At 39.8% G+C, this 24,942-nt stretch overlaps 1 protein-coding gene and 1 non-coding gene across 2 annotated transcripts in view; both read right to left on the reverse strand.

Annotated features, from left to right (window-relative positions):
• Nucleotides 1-24,942, reverse strand: part of RORB (RAR related orphan receptor B) — a 191,428-nt gene that overhangs the window by 44,029 nt on the left and 122,457 nt on the right. The window contains exons 2-4 of the mRNA XM_058301665.2: nucleotides 14,569-14,654; nucleotides 10,184-10,325; nucleotides 18-419 (exon numbers count right to left, since the gene is read on the reverse strand). Coding sequence (XP_058157648.1) covers nucleotides 18-419; nucleotides 10,184-10,325; nucleotides 14,569-14,654 — 630 coding nt within the window. The remainder of the gene's footprint in view (nucleotides 1-17; nucleotides 420-10,183; nucleotides 10,326-14,568; nucleotides 14,655-24,942) is intronic.
• Nucleotides 11,371-11,477, reverse strand: LOC111765564 (U6 spliceosomal RNA). The gene has a single exon (XR_002797867.1). It is a non-coding gene; the product is annotated as a U6 spliceosomal RNA (small nuclear RNA).

The following is a 24,942-nucleotide window of genomic DNA, read 5'->3' on the forward strand; positions in this document are numbered from 1 at the left end:
GGGAGGGTTCCACTTACCGATTTCAGTCATTGTTATCCCTGGTGCTAACTGCCCGGTGTTGAACGAGCTATAGGTAAACAAGTTGGGTATGGATGTGAGGTCATAGAGGGGTTCTTGCTTTATCTGCTTGATTCCAGTCATGTCAAGTCCTGACTGATCCGGGGAGGGCTGGCCTGAATCCACGCTGTAATAACCCTCAGACTTGGGCAGGTCAATGACGTGCCCATTGGCATAAGTGCCGCTGGTCTCGTTGTTGAGGCTGCTCAGGCCATTGCTGATGCTGCTGCCGTACACCCTTGCAAGGGCTTCCGCCTCGCCGCTCTGCTGCTGCCGCTGTTCCTGCAGCCGCTGCTGGTGCTTCTGCACTTCGGCATATAGGCTGTCCCGTTGCTTCTTGGACATCCTCCCGAACTTCACAGCTGGGTTGGAGAGGAAAGCAGAACACAACACTTGCCGTTATCGGTCTCATTAGCCGTCTCAAAAAAACGGAGTTGTGCATGGATGCCCCCTCGACATCAACTGCACAAACTCCTAGCCTCATAGCCCAAGAGCCCAGTCACGGGCACTCCACATTTGATGAAAATTTATATTAAGTGGGTACCTGTCTTAGTTTATGTACATAGTGAGAACTGAAACTAAGCTAGGAAGAGGTAAAAACTTACGCATGAGCCTGTTTTCTTGAAGTAAGGAGACATGCTTTCTTGTTCTCCCTTACCTATGAAAAGGCAACCAACAAAACTAGCAAATAGTCCTTGCTATTGGAATGTCAACTAACACTCATTATTAGCTTTCTGCAATTCCCCCCTAAGCATCAGGATTACTAGATTGTCAGACAGTACCCTATCATTGTCACATTTCAGTGTGTTCACTTGCAGACCTATTTTCTAAATAGCATGTTGGGTGAAATTAAGGATGTGAGGCAGGATGACAAACATGATTTAAGTAAACCACATTATTATTACTTGCCTTCAGTTGGCTTTAGGGATTAGATGAAAGGAATCTTTGTAAAATAGGAATTTTTGTACATCCATTGCCCAGCAAATGAGCCAACAGTAACCCTTCTTCCTCATTTTACCACCCCCAAGTTTTATATTGCCTCTCTTTTCTGGCAAAAAACCTTGGCCATTGAATGAAAAAAGAGGAAAAGCTCTGCAAGAGGTTATAGGGTACATGCAGATGCTTCCGCTTGAATGTGTTGCTTCTTAGGGGGCTTAACCTCCTGAGCTCTTATGAATACTGGCATTTCCCCCCCTACAAGCTGTCGGTTATCTTGTTAGACTGTGAATATCTCGAGTCAAGGAGCCACCTGAGCTGACTCACCAAGTGCTGCTTTTTTCAGATCATGTTAATGGTGGTGATTATGACAAAGTTGGAGGTTCCCATCTAAGTCTTTTCTCTTTTCTTTCGTGACAGTGTTCACATCACCTATTGGTGCTGGAAGTTCAGAGAATGTAGAAAGAAGGAAGTGGAGAGTAGAAAGGTCCTATTTAGGTCACTAGGGTTAGTGCTTTTCTGAGAACAGTGAAACAGTGAAGAGCAGAAGAAGTGCCCACAGAGGAGACTCCTGCTGAGAAAGAGATTACCATTTGACCCCCTCTCTTCCTCCAAAATTCATTTTCCTCTTGTTCCTTTGGTTAGAAAACCACCAAATTAGGCTGCTCAGAATGGAAGCGCTATTTCCCGGTCTTCTCACGGCCGGTTGTAGCTATGTGATTAAGATATAGTTAAGAGAAAGTAAACAGGGGTGCTGGACGCACATCTGGGAAGCACCCTTCAAGGCTGGGGCATGCCACTTTCCTCCTTGCTGCCTGCTGGTTATGGATGTCCTGGTTAGACTTGGAGCACAACAAATTCTTCCCATTTCCCCTTAGCCTTTCTTAAAATGCTACGTCTGGCATTCTGACACTGCCTAAGTAGGAAAGTGAAGTGAGTATACAGTCATTTTTCTGAATGAAGACAGTCAAACAGGTTCATTCAGCCCAAACTCTCTTTTCCAGCTCAATTGTCATTTTTACAGGGTCTTGAATCACTTGGTTTATTGTGTATAATTTTGTTTTAGAGACACTGTCTATATTAGATTCTCTTTCTCAAGACAAATCTATATGCTTATTAATTACAGTGATAGTTCCAGTTTGTTCATGTACAGAATTCTATAGATAACTTTTAGTGGAAAGTTTTCCTTGTACCTTTATATTATGTCTTTCCAAGTAATTTACTATATATCATTTACTAAGAAAAATTATTTTCAGCCTAAGAAGAAATAAACCATGATACATCTTGATTCAGAAAGTTTTTTCTCCACCCAAGAAAAAAATGTGACATGCTTCTTTATTTGCTGATTCTCTGCCCTTTATACTTACAGAGGTTTAGGCCAGTTCTTAGTTGCTGAGCTATGGAGGTGAATGCAAAATCTGCATTTATCACTATAGATTAAGATTTTTGTTTTGGCAGGGATAGATATACTTTCCATATTTTAATAGAATAGTTTTGCATTTAATATTTTTAAAAAATGTATAGGAGAAAGGATTGAGAATGAGAAACGTTTTTTAACAGAGGGCAGACATGCAGTACCTCCTTTTCGATCCCTTTCCATTTAATCTTTACTTTAGATTTCCATACACTGCATGCTTTAGGTTAAATGTGCACTGCGGTGGATTGATTGCATTAACGACCCTGGTTCCTCTCTCCTATTTCCATGCCCTCTGCCCAGATAAATTTGCAGTGCCCTTTCATCAAATGGAGCATCCTGCCTCACTCTTTACCCAGGGCCATGTGACCTCCTTTCGGCCAATGGGATTCCGACCAATGGGACACAGAAGAGGCTTGGCCCGTGCTTGTGTGGCTGGGCTGCTCACCATGACAAGGACATGCCTGAACTAGCTTATGGGAGGAGGAGATATACAAAGCAGAGCTGAGCCACCTCAGTCTCCCAAGGCAAGCCTTCTAAGATCAGCAGAGCCACAGAAATGACCCACAGCCAAAGGCAGATGCAGGAAGGACCACAGCCAAGACCCGACATTTAATGATTTTATGTTCAGAATTCTGCCATTAACCAGAGAGCTCATAATCAAAGCGAACAAGGTCAAATAAGCATGCTGACAAGACCTCTGCCCCCAGGAACATCTGAAAACTCAACAGAGAAAAGCTACGCCTTTTCTACGAAATCGACTTATCAGGTCACTAAGGTACTGGAATATTTTCAAAGAAACAACTTTAAGCCTTCACTATATTTTGGAATGATCAGAATTAATACTTTATCGAGGACTCCACTAACAATTGCCTTTATTCCTTTTTAGAATAAATTTTCCCTTCATTTCAAAACACCGATGAGCCAGTGTTTCCATTTTACATCACTTTCAACAATAAAAGTAGTGATATATTCAGGAAACAATAATAGTACATGGCAGAAATAAGCCTACTGAACTTTCCTGATACATAAATAATCTCTTGTCACTATTTGTAAGTACATTCGTTATATTGATAGGCCTATCTTAACAGAGGCTATGCTACTATTATATTTTCAAATATTAGCATTCTTCTTATCACTATCCATTAAACAGAATGGTACATATTTTAAGTGTTCGATCCTCTCAGATTTGAATTATTCTGTTAATGACAGTAACTTGAATTATTCTATAAATAATGAGACTATAGAGGCAGCCTCTTGTTAAACTGCTGCCTCTCAAAGAGAGCAACACCATTCTGTATACATTGAAAATACTTCATAAATATTCAATGATGATGGTATTTGCTCATGATATTCTCTTAACCCTCCTTTTGATTCCACAATAGCAAGGAACAATTTTAATCAAAATTATTGAAAACCATTTTACATTTATTTGGATTGTGAGATTCTAAATCAAATGGAAGTTTTAAGAGTAAAAAAATAACTATAAAATAAAGTTATTTTTCCTTCAAAGAGTTTTACTTGCTACTACTTGACACCCAGACATATGTTTTTTACTTCAGATAACCTAATTAAATAACTATCATCTTAGACTTTCTATTGACATTTTAGAAATTATTTTAATCTTATTTTATCTTACTACCTTTAGTTGTAAAGTTCTTTATATTAACAACAGGCTCTATACCAATGTAAGCTGTCTTAATTTAACTCCTTTCAGCTTCAAAGGATGTGCCCTTTTTTTAGTGTTCTCATTTTGTTAAAAAAGTCTGATTCAAACTATCTAAATCTGCTCTTCATGATTTTAAAACAATTCTCTCCCATCTCCTCTAACGTTTTGTCCAATAGAACTTTCTGTGATAATGGAAATGTTCTCTGTGCTTTCCATGATGGTAGCCACAAGCCACATGTGGCTATCTATGAATTGAGATATAGCTAGTGTGACTAAAGAACTGAATTTTAAAATTTATTCAATTTTAATTAATTCAAATTTTAACTTAAATAGTGGTGACTGGGTACCATACTACATGGTGCAGTTCTTTACAGAAGAAGCCTAACTTGCAAAGCCTGTCCTTGGAGGGCAGCTACCAGGCATTCACAGAGGCAAATTACCTGTAAGGACACACACTGTATTTTTCGAGCTTAGTATTTGGGATTCGGTTATCTTCTTTCTGATGCAGAACCATTTTCTGATCTTTTAGTTTATAGAAACACAGTTGGAAAAAGTATACAGTGAAAATCCCTCAACACAGAGATTGAACCTAACATTTGTGAAAGGTCCAGTTAAAAAAAAAATAAATCAGATGGTAGAAAATTTAGCGGGTATATATGTGTTATAAATCCACATATACAAACGCATACTCTCACCTTCTTATACATATAAACACAAATGTGTTATGTTTCCAAGTGGACTTCATTTTTGGTTCTTTCCCTAAGCCATATTTGAACGTATTTGTTATTGTCAAGTGCCATTGCTAAAAAACCTCTATAGAAGTACAAATTCAGGAGAGAATGAAAGAGAGGATGAAAGTCCAAGGATTTCAAAAGTCATGTCAAGCTATCTACTTGTACAGGGGTTCTTAACAAGGGGTCCATGGAAAGATTTCATGGGGTAAATGAGCTTGAATTGAAAATTAAAAAAAAAAACCACATTTTTCTCCTGGAGACATATTGGTGCAGGTGTGATATGTATTAAATAATTTACAGGATAGCATAGACTTTGTTTGATTTTTATTTTGATGTAGCATGTTCTGAGTGCAGAGGATAACTGCCTGCAAAAAGGGTGGTAGAACTGGTTTTATGATGCCATGGGAAAACTCAAATTTCTAAACGTTTGCTGAAAATGACCCTCTGAACAGATGTTGAACTGTGTTAGGTTATCAAGTATTAAAATTATGGGGAAATTGTAAAACATAATTTTGGATAATCCTAAAATTTAATTTAAAAACATGTCAATGTTGAGTGTCATCAAAGCTATCTGCCGCTACATTCTGAGAAGGGGTCCGTGGTTTTCACCTGACTGGCTAAGGGGTCCGTGGAACAAAAAGGGTTAAGAACCCCTGTACTAGTAGTTACCTTGTTCCAGTGACCAGCTTTGGTGAAGGAAACATTCTTGGAGCTAGGATTAGCAAACAGAGAACAAATGCAAATAGCAAAATACAGATATCACTTTATTCCTGAGGGAGGGGAAAATCGTAAAAAGGAGTTAGATATAGGGATTTCTTACCTGGGCTACTAGTATTGCTGCCAAAGCATTCTGAAAATATTTGCTTAATCATTTGAAGGTAGAGATAATAAATAGGCAGCAGAAAAGGCCCCACTTCCCATTCTTGAAACCTTACTAGACATAGATAATCAACCATAACTTCAGGACTTTTGAATCCTTCAATGCCACGCACTGAGCAATACTTATCAATAAGAAACAAAAACTATTCAGCATTTTTGGTATTAGTTTGGCTTATATGATATAAGGTGCCCCCTTTATAATAAAGTTTCAGATCAATATCTCTCCATATGATGCAGTAAGAAGGAGCTTTTTCCCCTCAGAAAGAATCATTTCTTTCTTCTGCTTGAGCCCCTCCTTCCCCTCATTAATGCTGTTATGCCCACCCCCCAGTCATTTCTCATCTCTGTTACTTAACAAAAGACATGCTTAGGAGGCATCTAGGAAGATGTCCGTGGCAGTCTCATCACTGTCTCTGGACCAAAAGTTTGGATCAGTATCCTTAACTCCCAGTATCTGTAGATACCATGTTGCCTTTATTTGCGTAGAGGTTTATGACCTGCAGTGCATTCACAGCCCACAAGAATAGAATGTGGGTCTATCTAGTGAAAAGCCCTCCCCTTCCGGACATATTTCTTTTATGTCATGGGGTTCAGACAATCTTCTAGACTCTGTTAGCTGATGTCACTGACTCTGCTGAATCTGCTTAGGACCCTATATCCTTCCTTGTCTACCTATTCTGTTCACCACTGCAGATGTATAATACCTGCCCTTCCAGAAAATACACTTCCTTTCATCGTAGAAATAAGTAACAAAACCAAATACCCAATGGCTTATACTCTTTGCACAGTTATTAATGGGCTTTTCAGATGGTGTCAATTTTCTTTTAGATGCTGCCAATTAATATGCTGCCTTCATATAGAAAAAATGAAGTGCATAACTGTTAGAGGTTTGCAGTAATTAACAAGCTGTAGCTCCATTCTCCCCTGATATGGACTGGGGAAAGGCTAACCTCCTCCCCCATAAGCCTACATGTCTAAGGGCAGGGGCATGGTTAAACAAAGAAAACCATGGAGAGAAGGGAGTAAAGGGAGATGGAGACCTTCGCTACCTACATATCAGAGGGAGATGGAAACCTTCACTATTTGCATATCAGAGGGAGATGAAACTCTTCCCTACCTGCATATCAAAGGGAGGTAAAGAAACCTTTTACACTTGGAGTTGTCCTGGGTGGTGCTTCAGGGACAATTACCAGACATTGTAGATCCTCCCAGGACCCACTGGATGGAACGTGGGAGAGTATGGGCTATGATGTGGACCGCTGACCATGAGGTGCAGCAATGCCCAGAGATGTACTTACCAAATGCAATGGATGTGTCATGATGATGGGAGAGAGTGTTGCTGTGGGGGGAGTGGTGGGGTGGGGGCGGTGGGGTTGAATGGGACCTCATATTTTTTTAATGTAATATTTTTTAAAAATGAATAATAATAATTAAAAAAAAAGAAACCTTTTACTCCCTACAGATCAAAGAAACACCTGCTCCTCCAGCATTCCCTTGTATGGCTCTTCTAGCCATACAAGGGAAAATGTTCACCTCTAGGGCTTCCTTTTGGCCCCTGCACTTCACTTGAACCCTCGACCCCTCCCACCAACTATCATTTCCCCACTTTGGAAACTTGTGTATAAATTCAAATCCCTCCCTTCCAGGAGTGGGCTAAAGTCTGTTCTTCAGACCCACTCCATTGGGAGAGCTTCTCAATAAATTCTCTGCCTGTGGTCATATCAGTCTTCTGTCCCAGAAGACTTTTTTTTCTCCAACAATAACCATTAGCTCAAATTCTCATATAATTTCACTAAATAAATCCCATGAAAAACCATTTAGCCCCCACCTTTCGTTTTCTTTGTTTTAGTTATGTGGAAGTACAGAGTACCAAAAATTTATCCTAGGAGTAAGTTTATGTGATTAGCAAGCCCAGAAAAACAAATAAACAAAAATCCAGTTAGTTAACAGATGGAAAGTTATGGAAACATACCATTCTGCAGCTTTAGAAACTACCTACAAGGTGAAGGGCTCAAGACAAGATTCTGCTTTTTGGTCACATGATTCTTATTGGTGTACTCTTGTGCAAAGACAAGTTTAGGTCAATTGGATTAGGAATTAGAGAAAAGGTAAGCAAAAAGTCAAAGTAAAATTGTTTGGAGAAGGCAAGCTAAGGGGTAAATAGTTTATATGTTCAGATACAAGACTATGTCAAGCTGAATTGAGCCAAATGGCTAAAAGTCCTCACATTTAACTCAATAACTCACAAACCCCTTTTCATGCTAAGGAGCAGTGCATGCCAATTATCTGTATTTCTCTAAAACTGAGATTAAAAAATTATTTTTTTGGTCCACATTGGCCATAGTGATGCCACTAGAGGAAATGTGACTAGAGACACAGAAGCCACAGGATTTACATAAAGAGGGTAGCGTCTGAGACATCCTCTGTGCCTCAGGCCCTTAGTATAGGAGAATTGCATGGTTTATTCAACAAACATTTAAGATCTTGTTTTTGAACAGGCCCTGAGGACACAGTGGGAGCAAGACAGAAATGGCCCCAAAACACAGGTACGCTTACAATTTGGACAGGAGGACTCTGGCCAATGTCAGTGGAGAAATAGTCCAGATCAATGCCTAAAACTGGAATTAAAGGTAGGTGAAATTATTTGTTCATCTTGATTGAGTTTATTTGATATCTCCCATCAATCTAAGGAAGTCTGTTAGGGGTCAAACCATCCACTTGGGCTGTGGCTGAAGGTGGAGTGCACATGTATGTCATATTCTGAGTAGGACACTTCACCCACCAGCCCTTCTACTGATATGGGCTGTGTGTGTTATTCAAGCTTACCTAGTTCCCAGAAGGACCCCAAACCCGGAGAAACCAAAACTTAAACTTTTCGCACCAACTGTTTCTATTTTTTTTTAAAGATTTATTTTTTATTTATTTCTCTACCCTTCCCCCCCCCCAGTTGTCTGCTCTCTGTGTCCATTTGCTGTGTCTTCTTCTGTGACCGCTTCTATCCTTATCAGCGGCACCGAGAATCTGTGTTTCTTTTTGTTGCGTCATCTTGCTATGTCAGCTCTCCTTGTGTGCGGCGCCATTCTTAGGCAGGCGGCACTTCCTTTAGTGCTGGGCGGCTCTCCTTATGGGGTGCACTCCTTGCGCGTGGGGCTCCCCTACAGGGGGGACACCCCTGCATGGCAGGTCATTCCTTGCACGCATCAGCACTGCGCATGGGCCAGCTCCACACGGGTCAAGGGGCCCGGGGTTTGAACTGTGGACCTCTCATGTGGTAGGCGGATGCCCTAACCACTGGGCCAAGTCTGCTTCCCACCAACTGTTTCTTAACCCCACCCCTCTCATGTTCTCTGCATAAAAGCAGCCTAAAAGACTGGCTCGGGGCTTGGTTTTTGGACTCAAGTCCGCCAGGCCCGGCCGGCTGTAATAAACTTCCTTCCCACGAAAGTCTCGAGTCCTGGCTTTCAATACCACGATCACAGAATCCTCCTCGATGCCACAAAACTACAACTTGGACTTTTATTACAGCGTTTGCAATCAGCATGGGCTCTGATTAAGTCCAAATCCTTATCTGGGTAGCTGTGACCAACCAGGGGAGCTTTTGGACTTCTAGAGAATCATTTTCTGCTCCTTAGCATCACCACATGCTTAACAACGTGTGCACCACGGCAGATGTACCTGCTGACAGTTTCGTCCTGGTTTGCCTGGGATTTCCCCCTTATTAGCGCTGAAAGTCTCTTTTCCCAGGATACTCCCCATTCTCAGACATACCAGGACAATGGGTCCCCACAACCTGGGCCTAAGCTTTCACTTAACCTGGTTAGCACAGGGAGCTCTGAGAGCTGCAAAAAAGTCTCTCCTTTCTTATTTTTTTCCCCCTCAAGATTTATTTATTTATTTTTTCTTTCTCTCCCCTTCCTTGCCCCCCCCACCCAGTTGTCTGCTCTCTGTGTCCATTCACTGTGTGTTCTTCTGTGACTGCTTCTATCCTTATCAGTAGCACTGGAATCTGTGTCTCTTTATGTTGTGTCATCTTGCTGTGTTAGCTCTCCGTGTGTGTGGCACCATTCCTGGGCAGGCTGCACTGTATTTCGTACTGGGCGGCTCTCCTTACGGGGCGCACTCCTTGTGCGTGGGGCTCCCCTATGCAGGGGACACCCCTGCGTGGCACGGCACTCCTTGTGCGCATCAGCACTGCGCATGGGCCAGCTGCACACGGGTCAGGGAGGCCCGGGATTTGAACCGCGGACCTCCTATGTGGTAGGCAGATGCCCTATCTATTGGGCCAAGTCTGCTTCCCTCTCCTTTCTTATTAATTCATAGAATTACTATATTTTCATGTGCTCTTACCTTTTCTCTTAATGTACTATGAGAATAGTGTTTTTCTTTTCTCCTTCTTTCCAATTCCCTTGTCTAGAATGGAACCAGGGGCTTAAATAGACTGCAGCAAAGCTTCCATTTGAGAGCATTTAAGTAAACAGGAAGCCAAAGCCTTACCATCTCTTGACATTCCTAGGGCAAGACACTTCTGCAGTCGGCAGTGTTGGCAACGATTTCTGTTGGTTCTGTCAATTAAACAATTTCTCTGCCTAGGGCAGGAGTAAGAGGCATTGTTCTGTTGACTCCTCCTAAAGAATCCCTGGAGGGAAAAAAATAGAAGGAAATAGATTTAAAAGAAGGGAAACAAAGAGACCATTCACATACCCATTTGCTACATTTTCTACAGTGACTACAACTGCATTCTATTTTTAAAATTCTTTGGCTACCTCTCCTTCAACAGCATACAAGTTATTTCTATTGGAGACAATATGTACTATCTCCAGGTAGATGAAAGTATCATTCATTCACTCAATGCTTACTAAGGATATTTGTGAGCTATGTTGTTCTGTGTACACACACACACACACACACACACACACACACAAGAAGAGGGCTCCTGCCCCCAAGGAGCAGGGGTAGCGGTTGGTGAAGAAGAATGTCACCAGCAGACCAATTATGAAAAACTTGATGGGGACAGTAACTCAGGCTTGTGTGAGATGTTTTGGGAGCCAGATATTTGCAGGTATTAGTAGCAATGGAGAGTCTATGTTCAATATGTGTATTATTTTTCTAGTTTCCAAAATGCATTTTTCCCTCATTTCAAATTTCTGAATTTGGCCAGAATGCATCTGGAAAGTTGTTTCTAAATCAAAGATGAAACTTAGAAACAATCACATTTTTGGACGAAGGAAATGTGGTATATAAACTACTCAATAAAAAATAAGTAAAAGCTGAACTAATGGTCTCAGCTTGCCTCAGGCAGCAGGTGATAGGAGGTTTTCAGGTAATTAAGATTGGGTCCTCCTGGTGCAAAATGAATGGCCATGGCCCATACACTATCCCTCTAAATAAAGCCACAATTAAGTTTATTTTTAAAAAAATTCTTTGGATAGGTCCCCCCACCCCTCGGATATCTTACAGAAAACACTACTAGGGAAAACAAGAATGTTTTCTAGGGACACAAAAGTTCATTCATCCATTCATGCATCTATTTAATCAGTTTCCCTAATCTCTATTGGCTCTTTTTTTTTTTTGAAACAAATATCTCAAAATCATTTTTATTGAATAATCTCTTTACTACTGACTTGTAATAGCTTCTTTTTAAAAATTTATAAAATGCTTATATAAACTTGGGTCTGTCTGGAAAAAATATGGAACGCTTCACGAATTTGTGTGTCATCCTTGCGCAGGGGCCGTGCTAATCTTCTCTGTATCGTTTCAATTTTACTCTATGTGCTGCCGAAGCGAGCACTCTATTGGCTCTTGAACTGCCTAAAGCAATACAGCTAAAGTGCCAAATGTAAAGAGCAAAGTGATGGTCTACAGTCATCCTTACCAAGAGAACTTTTAAGAAAAGATAACCCACTATGTCATCCTTTGGAAGGAGGAAGCCTTGAAAAAGTTCAGGATGGTAAGCCTAATATCCATCTCGTTGAGAGGCCTGGAAGAAGTCTCCTGACTTCAAATAGCTCTGTGTCAACTTATCAACGGGAGGATAAAACAGAGCTTGGACTAGGGTGAGGGCAGTGAGGCAATCACCTTGGGTGAGAAATTTAAGGGTGGCCAAAACCTCAGAAATCAAGACAAACAATATTTTAAATTGTTTTAACTATGTGTTAAAAATAACATCCATGCAAAAAAGTTAAAAAAATTAAAATAAAAACAGGATCGATTTACTAATTGTTCCTTTTCCTGGGTCTCCAGTATGGCACAGCATGGTACTGTAAAGAGAGCTTGGCTACCCTGGGTAGAATTTCAGAAATGGATATGTGGCCAAGTACCTCCTTAAACAGAGAGCGTCACAGTTCGTTCTGTGGTTGTAAGCCCAATGCATTTTCAACAAAAAAGACTGGTTTTGTCCCCCATATACCCATGTGTATTATTTATTTAATGAACCAGTAATGGCAGTGTGAGATATATTAAAAGAGAGATTACACTCAAGGCCCAAGGACTGCAATGATATACTTCATATACCATATACCTCAGAAAGTATAACCTTGGCCCATCAGTCTTGATTAAAGATGATTTGGAACTTCTATTTTAAGGAAGAATTGTATGCTTTTTATCTTTGGATACTCAAGTGCCACTCAGCAAAAGAGTTGACAAGAAAGACTCTTCTGAAGTTATGGCTACAGCCCTGATTTAAGGCCAGTTTGACATTAATTATGAAGCATTTCTTGCTTATCTGTTGCTCATTATTGCAAATGAGCTTTTTGGCATGAAAAAAGAGATTCTGTTTAAACTTTTATTGACTGACTAGGGACTTGAATAAATGCAAAAGCAGAATTGATATTATTTAAAATGGTAGTTTATGTTGGTATGAAAACAGTATTATGGTAATTCTGAGGTTTATCTTGAATGTGCTGACATTGGCATCTTACTCTTAACAGAATTTCTTGAGTTCTTAGTTTGGAGAAAAATGTAGCATGTTTACAAATGTGGGTTTTTCCATGAAATTTAAAAAAAAGTGTGGTGTACAATGTTGTTTTGACTAAAACGTCAGAGTATGTGTTATAATAACATAATTTCTCCGACTGTGGATTCCTTCTTGAAATAGGAAAGTACAGATGACAGGAAGTTAAACACTATTACAGACCAGTTGGATTATATTTGCCCATAACCCAATCTTTTGGCAATTACTGTTGAAAATGGTTTGCTGCTTAACACGAACATGTGACCTTTTTTTAAAAAATCAACGGTTTTCCATTATGCAATGAAATAGAAAACTTTGGCATTGATCTAAAAAACATTTTTAGTGGACATTATGTGAACTAGACCATATGTCTTAAAAACTTCCTAACAAGGTAACAAAGTGGTGAAAATGCTTTCATGGAAGAGGGTTCCAATGGCAAAATTCTTAATATTTACAAAGAAAACTATTTGTCTACCTGCACAGAAGAAGTAATAACTTATTCTAAATGATTTTAAAAATTGCTGACTGGTATTTTTGGTTTATTATTTCTTCTCCTTGAGTTGAAAAAGATGTGTTAAGGTGGATAACTTAATTCTTAACTTCAGATCTGTAGAAGAACAGAATACAGGTCTGTATGTTGATGGGTTAGTATATTTATGTTATTCTCTTCTCTCCATGCCCCTCTCCCACTTTGCTCTCATTTACTTCTTTTTCTTTTCTTCCCTTCAGTTTCAATTCCAGGAATCATACTTTTTGATACTATTATGAAAACACTGTCAATTTTTCAACACAGCATCACTATTTGACAGTCAGAGTATGCTTTGTTTCACATATATTTGAAAGCCTCTTAAGATTAATATTGGATCTTAGACTCTATGGCCGTACTACTTCTCCTTCAGTTTACAGACCTTAAATTAATGATTTAGTTTGCGGGCATCTTGTTTAAAAATACTGTTACCAATAACTATGCTAGAATATAACCTTTTCCCTCCCAGATTCTAGCTGCATTTAATTTGTTCTCACTACAAACTGCTCTTTAAAATTAGTTGTAGAAATGTTCTTATTTCTTCTTGATGTTTAGTCTTGTACTCTTTCTTTACTTTTAAGGATTAATTTCAAAAATTTACTGTTGAATTGCAAATTTCTCTTCTTTCAGATTAGGTCAAAATTAATTGCTATTCTTCCAGCATTGTATTTAAGAGCAACTTTCCCATTGGAATTAGTTGTCTTTGGAAGTGTTAGTAGTGTCTGTACGGGAGTGGAACTCTAGACTAATGATCAAAAAACTCTTATTTCAAACCACGTCCTCTCACCAACAAGATCAGTGACTTTTGACCAAATGACATAATCTTATGTCATTTTACAAATAGGTACCCGTTTGTAAAATGAGGAGGCCATTGGGCTAATGATTTCTAAATTGATTTATATTATCTGGTCCTCTTCTAACATTCCATGCTTCCAATTTTCTTTTTTTTTTCTTTTGGAATGTGGGAATAAGGGATGACCATACACATTCTGCAATCGATACCTTGACTTCCTCTTTCTCAAGGAGATAGATAAATATTTATGTCTATTAGCTTAGAATCTTTATTTTAGCCTTTAGTTCTTTTGCATAGTAAAAATTCCTTGAAGTTTACTGGACATAATACTGCTAAAACAGCTAGAATTAATATTTATATCTCTGTAAACGTATTCAAATAATTTAAGCTTTTAAATAAGAATCGATTTTTAAGAAGCTGCTGACCAGTTAGACAAAGATGAAAGGCAAAAGAATGGAACATTATCCACCACCCACCTACCCACCAAGCAAGAAGGCTCAAGAGTCCTTAGCGGCCCTTCTTTAAAAAGGTGTCACCACGTGTATCATGAAGCACACAGATGCCTGAGGCAAACACAGATGCTTGGACAGTGCTGTGTTCGAGTCCCATACCTTGCAGCCTTCACACGTGATGACTCCGTAGTGGATCCCAGAGGACTTATCGCCACAAATTTTGCATGGTATCACTTCAATTTGTGCTGAAAGGGGAAAACAAACATTTTGAGCTTACAAAGTTTTCTCCCTATCACCTTTCCTATCTCCTTCCCCTTCTATCCGCTGTCATGGTGCCAGTGTTTGAAGAGGGGTTGAAGGTGGGAGAATCACTGCAATTTGAATGGCTTTCCTTCGTTAGCTTCTCAGCAACAGGGCAGGCATCCATCATTATTTGCTTTGTTTATTTCAAACTGTAAAAGGCAACCAAGGTTGAGAATCTTTTTAAACTCCTTCCACTATTGCTTTCTCCATTTGAAACTTGGCCTGGAAATAGTATGACTCAAAAATCCCTTGAATCTGTAAACCCATGGCATTGGTTTTCTTATTTTGGACTTGGAACAAGAAGATACTAAGTGCTATCACATTGCCTCATTTCAGTAACAGTCTTAGTAAGGCAAATAAAACAAAATGGGAGTTGGGTAACTTTATGCATTCACCTGACTGGATATTTATTTCTGAAAATGCCAATATTTACTGTGCCTGCTCTATGTGCCCCTCTGCTAATGAAGAACTGCTGATACAGACTATGTTAATGACACCAATAACCTAGTTAATGAAACAACATGAATATATGAAGAAATCAGAGAAAAAATGGTTTATATAGGTATTAACTATGAAGTCAATAGGATTTAAAATAGCTTCACGGGAGATTGATTTTGAAGATTGTGTAGATTTGGCCAGACAGAAGTGAAATGAGAGGCATTTCTCCTAAGAAGAAAGCATCCTGTTTACATAGAATATGTGTGTTTGCAAGTTAGGGTCACATGGTTGTATAGAGATGCTAGACTATGGAGCTCCTGGGAGACAGGCAGAGATACTTTGCACCTGATCCCACCAGCAACAGGGAATCAGGGGTGAAGAAATGGTTAAAGTAGTGTGAGGGGTGCATTAGAAAGATGAGTTTGGTAGGCTATCAGAAACAAGAGGATGACCAACTAAAAAACTCTTCCTGTCCCGGGTGGTAGGAGATGAAAGCATGGATTACACCAGTGGTAGGGTAAATGGAGATTAACAGGCAAATAGAGAGTTCAAAGGCAGAGATGAGAAGATATATAGGTGGAAACTGACAAATAATCAAAGATGACTTTTGACTTCTTAGCCTTGAGAGTGAGATGAAGTAGTAGGTTTAATAAAAATGAGGATGGTGGGCGGTGGACTTGGCCCAGTGGTTAGGGCATCTGTCTACCACAGTTCAAACCCCGGGCCTCCTTGACCCGTGTGCAGCTGGCCCATGTGCAGTGCTGATGCGCACAAGTGCTGCGTGGCAGGGGTGTCCCCCGCGTAGGGGAGCCCCACGCACAAGGAGTGTCCCCCATAAGGAGAGCCACCCAGCGAGAAAGAAAGTGCAGCCTGCCCAAGGATGGCGCCACACACATGGAGACCTGACACAACGAAAAGAAACACAGATTCCCGTGCCACTGACAACAACAGAAGCGGACAAAGAAAATGCAGCAAATAGACACAGAGAACAGACATGAGGGGTGGGGTGGGAAGGGGAGAGAAATAAATAAATAAATGAATCTTTAAAAAAAAAATGAGGATGGTGGTAAGGGAACTACTTTATGGAAGACAGTAGAATATGGGTTTTCTATTTTGCACGTGTGAATTTTGTATGAGATTGAGACGAAGATGTCCTGTAGGCACCTGTACAAAGAACTTTTGTAAAGATGATTTTAAGTCATCAGCATAAAACTTATGGATGAATCCTTGAGATAAAATTTTGTAATGTAGTAATTCCTATATCTCTGAGAGTATTCTAGAGTTGTTAAAATTATCCATACTTTAAAAAAATATGCAAAATATACTGTAAAATGCTTTGCACGTCTCATCTTCTACTAGGCTGCCCTTGTACGGTCTCTCACCCTAGAATACATCAAGTAAATAAATAAGGGACACTACCTCTTTTATTATTTTACTTTTCTTAAATTTTGAGATAATGTTTAACTTCAGGTTAGCATTTTAAAATTTTCAGAGTTAAATATTTCATGGGTGCTTTAGGTCATCTTTACAAGCAAAAAATACTCAATATTATGTTCCTATTTTTCACATGAGAAAACTGAGGATCCAGTTGGTTGATGATACTCTTGATTCCACTTGGGAAGTGGCAAAATCAGAAATTACCCAATTTTGGGAAACGGATTTGTCCCAACGGGTAGGGCGTCCGCCTACCACTTGGGAGGTCCATGGTTCAAAACCCCGGCCTCCTTGACCCGTGTGGAGCTGGCCCATGTGCAGTGCTGATGCGTGCAAGAAGTGCCGTGCCACGCAGGGGTGTCCCCCGCGTAGGGGAGCCCCACGCGCAAGGAGTGTGCCCCATAAGGAGAGCCACCCAGCACAAAAGAAAGTTCAGCCTGCCCAGGAATGGTGCTGCATACACAGAGAGCTGATGAAGCAAGATGACGCAACAAAAAGAGACATGGATTCCGGGTGCTGCTGACAAGAATACAGGTGGACACAGAAGAACACGCAGAGAATGGACAGAGAAAGCAGACAACTGGGGGTGGGGGGGTGAGGTGGGGAGAGGGAGCAGGGAAGGGGAAGGGGAGAGAAATAAATAAAAAAGAAATCAACCAATTTTGTTGATATTTAAGCCTGTAACCCTTTCTCCTTCTCTCACAAAGATAAGAACACAGTTTTGCAGGCTGCATTATGTACCCCAGAAAAACATGTTCTTAATCAATTTCTGTGGTTGTGAGCTATTTATTGTAAATAGGACTTTTAAAAGATGTTATTTAGTTAACTGAATCAGAATAGATCTTAATCTTATTACTCTTTGCCTTGTAAAAAAGAGAAAGATAGAGGAGGAGCCTAAAGTCAGAAGTCAGCTGGAACCCAGAAGAGAAAGGGGTGGCCATTGCCAAGTAGAGGGAAAGCCAAAGAACTCAGGGACCATCAGCCGGCCGGAAGCCTACCGACTCCGCCAGGAAGCAAGCTTCTAGGCAGTGCCTTGGTTTGGATATCTGGTCTTTGAAACTTTGAATGAATACATTCCCATTGTTTAAATCAACACATTGTGTGGGTTTGTCAACGCAGCCTGGAAAACTAAGACTCTATATTATTAATTTATTTCAATAGCACCAGTAAAAGAAACAATGATTTAAAAAAAACAATAGATGAAAAGAAAAAAATCAACTGAAAAACTTATTAGACTAAGAATTTCTATTTGCTTCTGTTTCCTTTTAGCTTTAAAAATACACAAACAAGTATTAGTGTTCAAGATTTCGTGGTATGGGGAAATGAGAGCGTTGGTGTCGTTCTGTTCTGTTCTCTTGGCTTCTGGTCCCTATTCTGGGAATGACTGAGGCCGTGGCCAAAGTAAAATCTCTGCTCTTCTGTTTCCTGGTTTCTAGAACTTACCTGACAAACCTCAGATTTATGAGGCTGAAATGAGACATTTTATGAAGAAATGTTTGTAAATAGTAAAGAGCTACAAAATGTCAATCTTCATCATCATCATCATCATAAGCATCATTAATAACAGATTTCTAAAGCTCTTGGACCACAGTGATGACAAGCCCCATTATCTCTTTATTAAAGATCTTATTTTTAAATAACCTAATGAATGACACTATGAGATATTTGGACTATCTTAGCGATAACCTTTTAAATAGTGGATTGTTTATAATGATTACAAAATTGACTAAACATTCCAGGTATTCACAGTATAGTTTTTAGGCTTATAAGATATTAACTCACAACTCTCTTTGCATAAATTATTCCCCAGGGAGCAGCTTACACGTGGGGAGAATCTGCTTCAATAAGTTCTTAATTATAAAATGATCTAACTCTAAAGGAAATGAAAATAGAGGTAATTTGCCCCCTGGGGTGTGAGAAGATGTTTTTTGAAAGCTGCAAAGGTTATCTTACACAACTTCGGAAATACAAATGGGATAAGGAATGATTTGATAGAGCATCTGCATATTTATACATATTTATAATCCTAGCTCAACATGTAATTCCGAAGAACTATAAACATTTTTAAAGAGAAAGAGGCATTTAAAAGGGTATATGGGGCACTGAGCCCTCCATTCCCCATTGTGATAGCCTCTGATCTCTCTCTCTTTCATATACACAATGGCTTTCTGGTCTCTCTCGTCTCTATTGCAAATATTTCGAATAAATCCATCCTTCCCTTTTTAATTTTTTTTAAAGATATAGGTGTGCTAATGTGTGTGGAGGGGGTTTATCCGTTTGAAAAACCTATGTTGATTTTTACCCATTATGGCAGAGTAGATCCTCTGAGATCTATTATGGGTGAAGACAAATTTAAAAACACTAATCATTTTCCTTTTCTCTCATTTAAAATAAACCATCTCTGAGCTACAACTTTCTAGTTCCTACTACGTATTTCATAAAGCACATCTTCAAGACAGAATATTTCAGACACTGATTAGGACAATAGATCACATTATTGCTCCAATGTTTGCCATTTAAAAATGCCTTGCCATTATCCTAGCTAAAGCCTCCTGTGGACCTGTGTGACAGGGAATACAGATCTAGTGACATGCTATTTTTCATGGCTTCAAACTGAACATCTAGGGAGGATCTGGTGCTTGGACTGCACCAGCTGTGACAGTGAAGGTGACAGAAAAAAACTGAGGAGGGGAGCTCACATTTGTACTTTTGCTTGATCCATCGACTAATTCAACAATGGCATTCTCAGGGAGGCACTGAGAGATGGCTTGAGATGGCTCATTTTTTCCTTTTTTTTTTTCAGTTTCTTATATATTCCTCTCACTTTTCTACTGGTATCCTTTGGCGGTGAAACAGATAAACTTTTATTTACTGATTATATATTTTTGCTTATGAAAGCAATGGCATGGTGGCTTACAGTAGGGCATTCTCACAGTGTCAAAGGGTGTCATGAAAGATTTAAAATAACTTGATTTTTAACCTGATATTAGAACAATTTAATAGCAGATAGGCTAGTCCTATTCAACAAATTGTGCGTAGTCAAAATTTGTCACTATAGTCTTAGCAATTCTCTACCTATTCTATCCCCACCGCCCCCACTCCCCAGTACCTCTTAAAGGCCCTTCCTTGCTTTGAGTCCCTTGCCACAGCTTCCCAGGAAGCCACCACCACATTTTCAATTCTTCCTGCTTACCTAAACCTACACATCTTTAGTTCTGCTCTTTCAAAGCCCCGCTGGTGACAGCAGGTATTAAGGTTAGAAAAACTAATCCAGGCTAATGAGTTAACTAGAAAATGCCTCACTTTGATCCAATAAAATACCTTAACTCTTAAAAGCATGATAGAATACCAGACCTTTCAGGTACTTTCTGGTTGGAGGAAATATTATTACTTTGCCTGCTTTGTGGCTGTCATTCCCCCATTCCAACTCTTCAGCTCAATCTAGCTAGTTCTCTATTAGGGGCATTTTAAGCCCACTGAAGACAGGGGCCATGTCATATTTCTTTTAAAAATATTTTCTGTGATACTTAATAGAGAATTCTTACAACTTCTTTAAGCAGTCGTTCTAAACTTTGGTTTCTTTTTTCTTTCAGTTCAGCCATGAGATTTGACATACACTCATTTATAAAAGAGACTTTAGGCTATAGTGGTTGTCCATATATGGGGTAGAGGGAATAAATCAGAATTAAGTGAGGGGAACTAAATGACTCAAGGTATTACTAGGAATTCTCTGTACCATGTAAACCACCTGCAAAGGAGATAAAGCCCAGGGCCAAAGCCAGTTCTGAAATACTTAAGTGTGACCAGTAATTCTCTCAGTGCTTCTTGACCTTTGGTTTGGGGCTATACTTGCAAGTCTCTTGCTTTCCAATCTTTTCCTTTTTTTTGTCTTAAGGAAATAAGCATCTCCCCAGTGGATAGCAGCTCCGATTCCTGGGCACTGGGCTCACCTGTCCACTTGTTTCCCAGGATTTTACTTGTTATGCTAAAAGTGGACAGTCATGAAAAGCTCTTACTGTCTGAGTGAAGCACAGTTTACACATATAGAAATTTCTAATATAGACAACTATTTTGGTTTAAAATCCTTTTGCAGATGGTCTCAATAGTCAAAGTTGTATCTCATCTGCCCAAATTGTATCTCATTTACCATCTGTGACAAATCCCAGTTAAAATCCCTGTTTGTACTCTTTCCCTCTCTCACTGGCTGACTGATAATTATATTTTTCTATTAGGTAAAAATATTCCAGTGTCATGTGACCGCAAACATAAAGGGCTGTGTTGAAGCACACATTACTGGGACCTGCTTCCACTATAAATTTGATTTGTCAGACAGTTGCCTCAAGGTTGGGTGGGATTCAAGCATGGAAAAACGAGACCCTCAGGAAAAAGGTTAGAAGGTTTTGAGCTTTTGCCTCTACATCAGGCTAAATGGTGATTCTAAAAGACCCCTGCTTCCTGTCTAAATACTAAATATAGTTCATGAAATTCAGTGCACTCTAATTCCTACTATAATTCCTACACATTTATCAGCATCTGGGGTCTCCCTCCCTTCTCAGATGCTGTTCTGTAATATTCCAGATGGTAGACTTCTTTTCCATTCAGTTGATAGACATCTTCTAAATGACCTAAAGATAATATTAAACTTCATGTTATCATAATCCCCTGAACTATATATCATTGAGAGCTAGAGTAAGAAAAAATTTACTACCATATAATAGCAAAAAATGTTTTTTTTCCAAAGCAGAATTTGTAGGATTACTATGGAAGGAGGTTTTTTTATCTTTTACACATAAGCATTGACCCCCACAGAGTTGCTTGTCTACAGAGGAATGGAACAACAGAGAATGCAACTGACAACAAGGGCAGCGATTAATGTAATAATTAATAGTAATTGCTGATAAGTTAACTATCCCTCTTGTAAGCTTACTACATCACTTTTTATAAGTCATAGAGGTTTTAAATTCATAATTTATGAATGAATTCCCATTAAGTGCATTTGGTCTTGCCAACATTTTGATTATCATGAGATAATGTGCATGTAAGACCTGCCATCATTAGGCTGACCGCAGTTAATGACTTCCAACGACCACACCACTCAAAATGTGGTTCAGAAACCAACAGCATCTGCATCACCTGCAAGCTTGTTAAAAATGCAGAATACCAGGTCCCATCCAAGAGCAGGCAAATTGGAATTTGCTTTTTAACAAACCCCTCAGGTCACATCTGCCCAGACCAAAGTTGGAGAAGCATGTTCTATGGAAAGCAGGTAGTCACAGTTGCAGCTACTCTGAGGATTGATGGACTTTTACATTTCCCTAGCATTAAGATAAAAGCTTCACAGAGTTCTGTAAGAGAAGTTTTCTGCTATTGGCTTTTAGGCACTCCTCTTTCATTCAAAAGGAAGTAGGACAATTGAAGGGTTAGTAACAAAAAACTTCGGTCATTAATTGACAAGGTAGAAGAAAGAGAAGCCGCTGTATTCCCAGAAACGACTTGCATTACTGTAACTAACACCCATTGTACCAGGTTTCCTTTGGAGATTTAACGATTGTCACCGTCGCCTGTATCTTCTTCACATTCCATCACCGGCACCAAGGCATATTCTTGAGGTTGTGCCTCCTTAGCGAACTCTCTGGATACTCAGGGCAAAAAAGCCTCTCTTCGGAAGAGTAAAACAAAAACAAAAAACCCAGCTTCTCTATTTTAATCATTGAATTGCATAAACTTTACTTCAACTGGTGGAGGTGAGACTGTCAAGTAATTTTTGAACTTGAGAAACAAACTCCTTTCAGCTGCTCACGGTAATTCTGGAAACGAGCGTTTGGAAAGCCATCCACGTCGTGGAGGCTGATCGGCCAACGGGGTTTAGCAGGCACGACGCGTGGCACTTCACTCAGCTCTCCTGGTGCTGGCCTGAGCCTCGCTACTCAAAAGCGTTGTCCCACCACCCACAGCATCTGCCTGACCCGGGCACTTGGCAGAAACACTGACTCTGAAGTCCCCACCCGAGCCCTACAGCATCAGAATCTGCATTGTAACCATATCCCCAAGATCCAAATGCACAGTAGAGTTTGAGAAGTTCTGAGAGAGGCAAGGCAGGCTGCAACTGAACTCTCAGGTTATCCACCCCCACACCCCAACTCTCTGTGAAGAGAACTTTATATCAAAAAAGAAACCACGTAATCTATTTAATAGCCGATGTTTCCAGTTATAAAAAGAAGAAAACAGCACTTATTTTGCTTTGTTGAATAAAACCTGCCTCGTTCTAGTTTCTTAATATTTTTCTGAGTCTCTTTCTCTAGGCTCCTTTTAGTTGAAACTTTGAGCAGGAATTTCCTGACAACACCATAGCACCTTCACTGAAGGACAGGTGGGGTGGGGACTCTAGAAACCAGGTCACGCATAGGATCTAGAGGGAAAAGGCAGTGTATGTTTCGGCGAGAAAAATAAAAAAGAAGTAAAAATAAGCTTCTTTGGCGAAGATGGAAAAAATAATACAGCTTTTCTATTTTAAAAAATCAGACTTGGCACAGTGGTTAGGGTGTCTGCCTACCACATAGGAGTTCCACGGGTCAATCCCCAGGCCTCCCTGACCCGTGTGGAGCTGGCCCATGTGCAGTGCTGATGCGCGCAAGGAGTGCCGTGCCATACAGGGGTGTCCCCTGCGTAGGGGAGTCCCACACGCAAGGAGTGTGCCCTGTAAGGAGAGCCACCCAGCGCGAAAGAAAGTGCAGCCTGCCCAGGATGGCGCTGCCTACACGGAGAGCTGACACAAGATGATGCAACAAAAAGAAACGCAGATTCCTGTGCCGCTGACAACAACAGAAGTGGACAAAAAAGACGACGCAGCAAATAGACACAGAGAACAGACAACCAGGGTGCAGGAGGGAGGGGGAAGAGGGGAGAGAAATAAATAAATAAATCTTTTAAAAAAATCATATTGCACAAGGTTTACATTTCGATAGAGGTAGGGAGGATCATCTGAGACAGCCCAACAAAGACAAGTAAGGAGTCCTTTGAAAAACAAGCTTGGGGAGCAGATGTAGGTCAGTGGTTGAGCACCTGCTTCCCATGTATGAGGTTCCAGGTTTAATCCTTGGTACCTACAAAACAAAACAAAACAAAACAAAAACCCACAACAAAATCAAGCTAGTTCGATTCGCCAAACCTATTTTTTCAGGACACAGATAAAAGCAAAACCAAGTTCCTACCTTCAAAAATGAATACAATGACGATATAACCCGACATACTTCTAAGATGCCCAAATACAGGGCAGATAGTGGTGACTGCTAAGTGACACCAGAAGAGGAAGACATTCATTTCAACTGAGGTAGGCTGGGGAGGCTTGGTAGATGAGGTAGTATTTGAACTGGGTCTTGCAAAGTGAGCAGCTTCAAGGAGTAAATATGCAGAAAGAGGGCAGGCTTAAGAGGGGTGGCTGAAGACTGAAAGAGGAAATCCAATTACAGGAGTAAGATTCCAGATGAGAAATCTAAACTTATTTTGGGGAACTAGTCAATGGGATTAAATGAAAAGTAAATAGTATGTAGAATGCTTTTAGAGTTATCACACCACCATGCTTTTATCTGTAGTCACACATTATATGTTAAGTAGAATCATATGACCTTGCCATTTTTTAATGTAAGAAAATAGTCAATATTGGCGATTTCATGTGGTTCAGTATAGTATTATTGCTCATTATGCTCCAAGATGTAATTTCTGATACTACATGTATCAAGAATACTTGAAAACACAGGGACATGTTCCATTAATATGAAAATAAATCCAATAGGTTATACATTTGGAGTCAGATAATTCAAAGTTTTGAACTTAAATTTATACACACATACACACGCACAGAAAAGCCTGACACAGTTTGGGATGGAAACCATAACAATAGTATTTCTCATTCACCTCATTAACAGAAGCTGTAGAGACTGTGCCTGAAGCTCTCAGTACTTCTTTAGTGACTTTGAAAGTAAGAAAAACATGTATTTTTCTCTCTAGCTGGTAGTAGTGATGGGGCGGGACCTAAATCTCTTGAAGTAAAAGTTTTATAAAAGAGGGAAGCCAGGACTACAGGGAAAAGGGTGAGGATATAGTCAAAGACACAGAAATCAGAATCTAATTTCAATGCTTTGTCCTTGAAAAAAGAGACTCTGTAAAATAAAAGGGACAGGTCTCTCTTCTCCTGAGACATTGGGGTAGATTTTCGATCCACATTGGGATGATGCTCCTGTGAGATCAGGATGTTGTACTACATTCACACTTATCTTCCTATCCTAATAATCACTTTATTTAACAGGCTCACTAGCAACTCCCATATCATCCAGTAGATGCTTAAAATAACATTCTAAA

Source organism: Dasypus novemcinctus, chromosome 8, assembly GCF_030445035.2.
Source record: "Dasypus novemcinctus isolate mDasNov1 chromosome 8, mDasNov1.1.hap2, whole genome shotgun sequence".
NCBI classification, from domain to species: Eukaryota; Metazoa; Chordata; class Mammalia; order Cingulata; family Dasypodidae; genus Dasypus; species Dasypus novemcinctus.